Genomic DNA, 9,673 nt, shown 5'->3' with positions numbered 1-9,673 from the left:
AAAAAAAAAAAAAAATCATGGCTTTTCACAGATCAATGCAACTATATTACGCCTGAACATATTTTGTTTTTTAATCAGGTCCCACACAAACCAAAATAAATAAGGTCCTTCAACCTAAAACTGTAGTCAACAGTCTATTTTTTCCTCAGTGTTCACGGTGAGATGATGATTAAGATAATTAACACAGCTTGCTTGTAACATCTTTGAGCATGATGGAACCAGTAACTTTAGGTACACTGTAAAGTTCTTATAATAAATTCTTTCTTTAATAATAAAGTTTTTTTTATAAATTCTTGTTCTTTATAATAAATATATCAAATATCTTTATAATAAATTTCCCTGGGAAAGGGAAATACAGAGCAAGTTCCCAACAGTTCAATAATGCACAAGAGATGATTCACACAGGACTGATCATCAAGCAATATATAACTACACCTGTTTATGTAGTACAATCCATAACCCACTTAGGCACCTGGGCTTTTTTATAGACCATGGGAAGAGAAGTATATAAGAAGGAATAAGAAAGCCAGCAACCTGACAGGAGAAATACTGAAGGCATCAAGACATTCAAAGGAAATTCAAAGTCCTAGACATATCCAAACCTAGACTCAGGTGTCTAAAAGAAGTTGACACCAAGCTTCTTTGCAAATCAGGCCTTGTTGAAAAATACCACAAATAACCAGAAGGACTCTTCAGCGCTTCAGCTACACATGATGCCTAACTGAAATGCCACGCCTCACATTTTGCACAGATCTTTGATTCTTATCACCTATTTGCTTTGCATTTTTATTGCCCAAGCCACACTGTGGTTAAGTAGATATAATAGACACACACACACAAACATACACATACATGTATATACACACAAATGCATATTTATATGCATATGAATAAATATATGTATATACACACCTACACACACACATGCAAATACATTTTCTCCAAATACATTACATTCTAAACTGATGATTATCTATCTTCTCTCATATCAAAAGTGACACTGCTACAACTGTAGACAGATTGGTACAGATTATGGAACTGTTTTACATGCTTTTTAAAGGGTTTCCTGATATATGGAAACTACAGTCAGGGGAAATCTTAGAGAACGGGAAATCTTCCATAATGTGTATGAAGAAATAAACCCAGTGTCTTATAAAGAGCAATAAGCATTTGATGAGCTTTTTTTCCCCCTGTGCAAGCAGCAAAGACAGACACACACACTACTCATAGCAACCGCAGCGAAATTTGCTCCAAACCACATTTCACTGCCCCTCCCTGAGCCTGCATGAACCTACCAATCACATCTACGTGCCCCCAGAACCCCATTCTTTTCCCCAGGGCTGCTGCTTCTTTCAGTACTGAGGAGAGAGCCTACTCAGTTAATGTGCAACTATTCAATATTTTATTTTATCCCATTGCTCAATATATAACCTCAGGCCTCATTTACAGGACAGTTTTCAAACCCAGCTCTGAAGACAGAATTACTCCTCTCTAATAAGCCTTTCTGTGGAACTGGTCCCTATAATATACTTGCATGGACAAGCATTATTCTCTCTTAACTAGCTAGTGAGGCCAATTATACCTTTTCCATTTTAAACTGACAACACAGCCAAGCGCAAGAAACAATCTGAGAGCGTATGTAATGATAATATAATGTATCAGATGTAACGATAAAGGGTCAAAAGGCTTCACTGACTTTTGGGTGCCCCATTTGAGACACGTGGATGTATTTTTTCAAGGTATTWAGCACTTTTTATGCTCAAAGCACAGATTCCATGCATTTGAATTGCTACCAGCCAATCAGACCTACAAGCCACCTTAATTCCAGCATCTCTGAAGCCTTAAGAACTTATATTGCAACTTGTAACAAGTCTTTCAACACAGCTTCTCTGCATAATTTTCTACCTTTCTAAAAAGGCAAACTGTAGCATAGTTTAAATTACCACTAACTCTAATCATTTTGCTGAGCAGCAGTAATAGGTCAAAACTTTGATTTTTCACAGGATTTGTCAACAATAACAAATTGTGCTTTTCCATAGAAGCAGAGAAAACCATCTTTGACAAGTTAACATTCTGAACTGAGTATACACACACAAGACTAATGCAGTTATTTTGTAGACACAAAGACTACTATTATTTAAGAAGCATAAAAGCAGACAGTTTTTGCTATGGTAGAAATTCGCAGAAAACAATGCGAGTTCAAAACAAACTTGACTCTTTTCCCTGTAAAGAATTAATACATATTCTTAAAGGCATAGTTGATTAGAGTTTCTATTATTTAATTCTGTATTATTTACTGTTTTGGAATATAACTGCAAACAGAAAATTAATCAGAATATTACATCCTTCCAGACAGTTTGGAAGTATCTAAATTCCACTGAAAGTCAATGGAGAACATTTTAACAACATAAATGAATTATCTTTGACTTAATCAGCTAATCTGCAACAACACTGATGTACCTAAGTGCTAGGAATGCCTTTGAAAACTTATCCCCCAAAATGTATATTCTTAAATCACCTACGTTTTACTGAAAAAGCCCACACTGAGTAACTGAAATCTAACATATGCTAATCTTTACTGATATGAAGTAGAAGTTGCTGTGTGTCTGTATAGTTTTCTAATGGATATAACAGCACTACAGTTCACTTCCCCAAACCATACAGGCCTTTCTACCACTTCAGCTGAAACCAATCTTAAGCAGAGGACAGAAGCATTCCACTTATATTACACCAGCATAATTATCCAACCCTCAGTGTTTCACCATTTTAACCATAACACAGCAGTTACAAAAGTCAAACTCTGATGAGTGAACTAACCTAGAGGCTTGGTAGGTGACAATGTGCAAAGTCTGAGGGAGAACAACAGAAATTTCCTTCCTCAAAGGGCAAGCAATTGAGTTTTGCTCTCCCTTTGTGTACACTTTCAATCACTGGGTCCATATATATTTATCTCATGCTTCCCAGCACATCCTACTGTAAAGCCCAGGAATCCAAAGGGAGAAATCTTTGATCCAGGATCTGCATATCATCTTTTTATCCTCTCATTCCTTTCCAGTGGAAATCAGGGCAGTAAGAGTGTGACTGTGCACAATGAAGTCTCATGCTAACACACAAGAACATGGCCAGAGCAGGCATGACAACCCTAGGGCTGAGAAGGGCTTACCCATCCTGCTGTTTAGTTTCAGTAAGGAGATGATCAAGGACAACTGTGCCCGTCAAGCAATGGGACGGCCTGGACATGGGGGTAGCTTGGGAACAGTTTGCAAGGAACATCAGTGTAGGATTTGCTATGCAAGGAGCCCAACAGTCAGTGGATAAGGCAGAAGGATAGTGGGATTGGGGAAACAACTACTTCATTCCCTGAAAAACATATTAGAAAAATGGCATCATTTATGTCAACATTCACCTACACAAGGTTGCAGCAACCTACTACTGCCACCATCTACCCTTTTAGTAGGTGAAGGAAATATGCCTTGAATTCAAGGGACAGAGGACAGTCAAATGAATCTAGGGGCTCTTGCCCTATGATAACAATAAAGGTGCTAATGTGGTTTCCAAGGGCTAAAAGACTTCCTTTTGTAGTAAGATTATTTTAATTAGAAAATTACATGCCAGAATTATACTACAATTAAAAGACAGTGCTCAACAGTCAGGAAAGACCAGCATTATGATTAGCTGTGCAAGAGAATTTCATTCTTCTCATCCTCTTCTTCCTGCTTATCCTGCCTTCCTTCACCTTACCCTCTGAGGGACTTCAACAACATGACCTTTTTCCTTCTCTTCTTTCCATTCATTCATGTGGCCTTCATTCAGTGAACGCATTTGTCTACTCAGAGCTGCCTGAAAGACCCAAGATTTGTCCAAAGGACAGAGGGGATGAAGCTGAGGCTACGGGCTGCATGGATAAAGCCATTTGGGGATAACCTGGAAAATCAAATCTTCTACTTTCTTCTGTCAAGGAAGGTTTTTGCATCTAAATGAGTTACTTGAACCACATTTTTTCAGAGCAAGTGAACTGTCTGTTCACTTTGCTCACATTCAGGACAGCATGGTTGGGCTTGATTTATAAAAGTGACAAGGACAGCTTCAGTTTTAATTTGAAATAAGATGGAACTTGGACAAAACACAATAGGCTCCTCAGACCTTGAGTCTTGGCATTTAAGAGCACATGCCAGCCTGATCCACAAAAGTAGTACAAAAAAAGGCAAAGGAAGGATGATGCCTTGATTCCACACTAAGCACTGAGACAGCACCAGGAAAACACAATACTATTTCTTGTTTTCTGCAAGCCAGACTAAGGTACAGAACAGCAAAGGAGACGTKGCTCTTGTGGCATGAGACGCCTGTTTTGCTTTTGCACAAGTTTCAACACAGATATTCTTTTCTAGAATCAATTACCAAATGGTTTGACTTCTTTAGGTGTTTGGTTTTTGCAAGCACAGAGTTTTCAGCTTCTGGTCTATGCTCATCAGGCCACATATATTTTTGGGGGGATCTCTATCATAGAAACAGAAGGAAGAGGGAGATTGCAGTTGAATAACTGTCATTTCATCTCCCCAAACCAGATCTTTCACACACATATGGTAAAATACTAACTTATTCCACAATCTTGTGATGAAGCATTTTAAATGTGTTTTTTAAATAAGACATTTGAGTTCTCAGTCCTTTTCTTGACAACATATTTGAAAGCAACAAAGTTTGAGCATCTAACCTGGCCTAAATTCATATTTAGGAGTCAAAGGGAAAATCCTGTACTTGTTTAACAATAATCAAACTCAGAGGCAAACTGCTGGGAAACACAGGATAAATTATGTATATATTCCCTGCTTGTAACATTGCCCTAGCTCCCACGTATGGTCCTGAAGCTGTGGTTACTGTTTCAGGAAGACATTCCTGGTAATGCTTCAGTTCATTAAGTAATTAAACCTTTAGAGCTGCTGAATGGAGTGCTCAGGATTTCACATGTATTGGCTGTGCAGCTCAGCTAGATGTGATAACTGTTGCAGAACAGCTCACATTTTACTATCATATAAGCACCTTTTAAAAGCATGTAACCACACACCTATTTAAATATATTCACCACAAGAACATCTCTTGAACATACCAGAGAAGACAGAACTTTACAAGCCTTCCTTATTGGTTTTCTTTTTTGTTTGGTATGTGGATGACTCTTTTGTTTTGGCTAGATACCTACACAGTAGTTCTATGAACACCACTTACTATCAGGTTCACACATTACTGCATCACCCAGCAGTACGAATTTGATCTTGATCAGACACGAGCACACAACTGCATGTATGTGAAATCGGTCAGTGCTCAGAATTTTTTTGTTTATATTAGCTAGTGTTTATGTTGGCTGCAGGAGAATTAAAGCTATCTAACACCGCGGGAATCTTGAGAACCATCTTTTCAAGCCAGAACAATTGTGGCCGCACAGTCTGAAAAACTGTCTACATGTAACAATGACAAAATAAGGGATTTGAGAGAGGTTCTTTCTTAAAGAAGGGAAGCAACAAATCAAAAGCACCTTCTCAGCAAAAATGTGGTAACAGTTCTAAATAACAGTTCATTTAGCAAGAAAATGACTGCTTGCAAGGTTAGCAGAGAGCTGATTAAAGGAGCATTTCTCCATGTGGATTCCAGGTCCCACATCTCTCCTTCCCAGGGCTGAGAAAATAAACTGAGAAGTGCAACATGCAGCTTACAACTGCCAGTAAGCAAAAGAAATTATGCTGAATCATCCTCACTTTCCACTAAAGCAAATCTGCTACTGTAGTATTCAGCAATTGCAGAGGGATTCTCCCAAGTAGCTCTCACTCGCCTCCCTCAACTATCCTAGCTATAACCCTCTAATGCTATAATAAAGTAGGAGGGCTTCAGAATGCCCTTCAGAAGAATTCAGAAGAAACTGTCTATCAGCCCAACTTCTCAATTCTGTGAGTGGTAGTCAGAGAAAAACTAAGGAGAAAAACTTTCAGGACTTTGAATAAAGACTGATGATAAATCAAGATTACTTTTCATCAGTCATATGCCAGCTGTCTTCATCTTACTTTGAACTCAACCTCTTCAGCTAAGTTCAGGCCCTGAATTGTTTTTGTTTTTTTATGCTCTTCAGTTTTTTTTTTTTTTTTTTTTTTTTTTTAGCAAAACCAAGCCACATTTCCACTGAGTCATCAAAACTGCTATTCACTCAAATTTCACAGCATGTACTGTAATTTTTCCATGAGCTTAGTGTCTCACCTTAAGTCATCTCCTGTAGAAAGAAATGTGCTTTGTTTAGTCATACTCTGTTTTATAAATGGATGAAAACATGCAGACTAACTTTCCCAAGAATTCCACTCTGCGACATTTAGAAACAAAATCAATACACATCTTTTTCAGACTGATGATGGTTTCACAAAAGTGTTAAAAAGCTAATGAAATACCAGAAACAGACTTGAAGTTATTATTCTGACTATAAATTAATAATAAATTATGGCAATGAAAACAGCACTCTCACAAGTGTATCAAATTCAGCTATTTAGTCTCCCAAACTCCATAGTTAAGAATTTCATTCAGTGTCACTTTTGATTGAAGAAGCCACAGAAGACAAGAAGGAATGCTTTTGATTCAGTATTTAACTTTTCCAAAAGTACACATCTGTTTCAAAGAATGACCTGTTTTCATTACTTCAGTTTATTCAGTTGCATGTTTTCCTATCACTTCTACCGATGTTAAGTAGAAATCCACCCACTGGCATTTGAGAATCACTCAGCAAGCACAACCCACCACTCTGCAATGCTGATTCATAGCTTCTGCAGTGACTTTGGGAAGAACAAAATAGCAGATCAGTTCAACATGGAAAAAAGAAAAGATTCAAAGATAAACTTAGCCATCTAATTCTGTACTGATTCCTGCTACCAGAGGCCTTTCTGCTTCACAGAAATGCTTAAGTTCTTGCAAATTCAGTCATACTAACTGTGCAAAGTTCCTTTCATGCCATTTTTTTAAACAGATTGTTGACTCCAACAATTACCCATGTCTTCAATCATCAGTGATTCAATCCAGCATGCCTCAAAATTGGTCTATACCTTCCTAATGCTTCCTAAGTGATTAACAGTTTTAACAAAAACTTTGCAAGAAGTCTGTATTTGCTTATATACAGTAAAACATTTAACCTCTTCTGTGACCTCTTTATGGTAAGTATACCACAGGAACTTATTGAACCTAAAACAAGTAGCATTTAGTGGCTACCAGTGGACCTTCTAACAACCCCTAAACCAGCACACTCACTCTAATCTGCTCCAGTGAGATATACAGGTGTTCATTTGCTGGTTTCTAAACTCTGGGGTATATTAGCTTTTAAGATGAATCCTGTTGAATAAATACTCTGTTGCAAACACCTTTTGCATAAGGAGCTATGGCTGCTGCTGCATATACATTGGCTTTCTCACAGATCACATTCTATTCTTCTGTTCAGGTGGTGTTATGATAATTTCCTTCCAGTAAGCCATCTTCTCTCTGAGCTGATAAGCACAGTCTAAGTATTGGACTGTTACAAGACAGAGAGCAACGTTTCTCAGCTGAAAGACAGAATCTGGATGTAGCAGCTTCCTGAATTTTCTAAGCATAACTAACCTTCAGCAAAACATTTAATATCTTTCTATTAATTTCCCCAAAATGTTAAGTGAGTAAAACTCCTCATATGCTTCAGAGGATCTTCATTATTCTATCATGTGTGTGTAATATTTTAAAAATAGGATGCATCAGGAATCATGACTGGGTTCTGACAGTCTTCAGCATGCTTTTGTATTAGAGCAGGAGACCTCATATCTTCTCAGATGGACTCGTCTCAGCTGCAAGCTCCCTTCAATGGGTAATTTGGACAAAAGGACCCATCACAATCAAAAGCATGTTGGTAAGGGATGACATGCTACGGAATGGTGAACAGTCTTTATTATATTTACACGTTTTACCATAATTTTCATGAGAAATGATTAATGTCTCACTAATTTTTTTTTGGACTAAGTCTAACTTACATGTGTCAAATAAAATCGGTATCAGGTCATAAGAATTCAAAATAGATTGGTGCATTTAGGTAAAGTATGCAAGAAAAATAAATGTATACAACTCTCACTTAACTTACAGTCCAAAACTGTATGACATTCACTAAAGACTCATCTATGTAATCTGTAGAACAGCATTAACAAAGTATAATCCACAGACTAACCATTACGGATTGCTGGAATAGTGACTATCTGCAGAACCAGAACCATGGACTCTCCATCCTTGGAGGTTTTAAAGACTCAGCTAGACAAAGCCAAAGCTAAGACCTGATACAGTGTTCGTAACAGTCCTGGCTGGAGCAGAGATTGGAAGGGACCTCTGGAGGTCATCTAGTCAACCAACATCTCTATGATTTTCTGATTTCATGGTACTGTGCAAGACTATCACATTTTTAAGGAACGGATTAATGAAAGAATGTGTCACGGTCACAAAAATGTCACAGTGAAAAGCAGTCCTTTGGCTCCAAAATTGTGTTAGGACTATGGCAACACAGCTACATTGATATATTATTAAAATTGGACCAAAGTAAGCGGGAGAGAGGAATATGGGGGAACGTGTCCCATTGAAAGATTACTTTTTCCAGGTTGGATAACTTACTTCTCACTTAAAAGATACTGTACCTACAGATCACACCCAGTCATCTGTTTTTCAAAGGTTTCTCCTAACTACATAGTTACTTGAAGCCTTATAAAGTAAGCTTACAACTCCATACGCATTTATGCCTTTTTAAAAATATTTCTATATGCAGTGCCTTTTTTAATTTCAAGCTGAGTATATAGAAATATATATACATCAAAACTTATGTTAGCTTTATAGAGTTTATTAACCAAAAACTATACTTCCATTCCTTCAGGAAAGGACAGAGATGTAGCTGTTGCATCCATCAACTAGTAGTGTGACTCCAGGGGGACTTCCGTGGCGTCTGGGACGCTCTGCCTGCTCATTACTTCTGCCATATACTTTGTATATTCGGGGGAACGGCATGGACCTATTTTATCTCTGTTGCGACTCCGAAACTCTGGACAAGGCAAGTCGCCGCTGCTTTAAGCCAGGCCCCAGGCACCAAAAGGTGAAGAGCCATACGCACAGCTGAAAGACCTCTGCCAGCYGCTGGCAGAAAGCACGTTTGCAGAGACCCCCCCGTTAGCAAAACGCCGGAGCGGGCGGCAAACCGGGCCCCACCGGGCCGCAAGCGCCCGGCCCGGCGCCCCCGGGGGGCGGAAGGGAGCGGAAGGGGGGGAGGGACGACGACGACGACGACRACACTTACTTGATGTTCTCCCAGACGGCGGGGCCGTAGTTGCGGATGACGAGCAGCTCCAGGGCGTGATTGACGAAGCCGTACTGCGGGCGGGGAGAGGCGGCGGCACGGTCAGGCCCCCGCAGCATCCCACCCCGGCCCGACCGACCAACCGACCGCTGCGCAACACCGGTCCTCCCCCGACCCTCCCCCCAAAAAACGGCCGGGGCCCGGCTCCCCCCTCCCCGCTGTCTTCCTCCGGACCCGGCCGAGCCCGCCAAGCGGCGCCAGCCTCCCTCGCCTCCCCGCACAGACGCGCCCCGCCTGCCCGCGGGGGCGGTGGGCCGCGGCACCGGCGGCCCACGGCTCTCACCATGCTGCTGCTGC

At 39.9% G+C, this 9,673-nt stretch overlaps 1 protein-coding gene across 1 annotated transcript in view; it reads right to left on the bottom strand.

The window, feature by feature from the left end:
- Positions 1-9,529, bottom strand: part of GUCY1B1 (guanylate cyclase 1 soluble subunit beta 1) — a 48,026-nt gene extending 38,497 nt beyond the window's left edge. Inside the window, exon 1 of the mRNA XM_026088280.1 lies at positions 9,317-9,529. Within this exon, the coding sequence (XP_025944065.1) occupies positions 9,317-9,435 (119 nt within the window). The 5' untranslated portion in view covers positions 9,436-9,529. The remainder of the gene's footprint in view (positions 1-9,316) is intronic.
- Between the last annotated feature and the right edge of the window lie 144 nt (positions 9,530-9,673).

The sequence above is a fragment of the Apteryx rowi genome, unplaced genomic scaffold, assembly GCF_003343035.1.
Source record: "Apteryx rowi isolate R43461 unplaced genomic scaffold, aptRow1 scaffold_76, whole genome shotgun sequence".
In the NCBI taxonomy this organism is placed as follows: domain Eukaryota; kingdom Metazoa; phylum Chordata; class Aves; order Apterygiformes; family Apterygidae; genus Apteryx; species Apteryx rowi.
The sequence above is the reverse complement of the archived record's forward strand: the minus strand, read 5'-3'. Positions and strand labels throughout refer to the sequence as shown.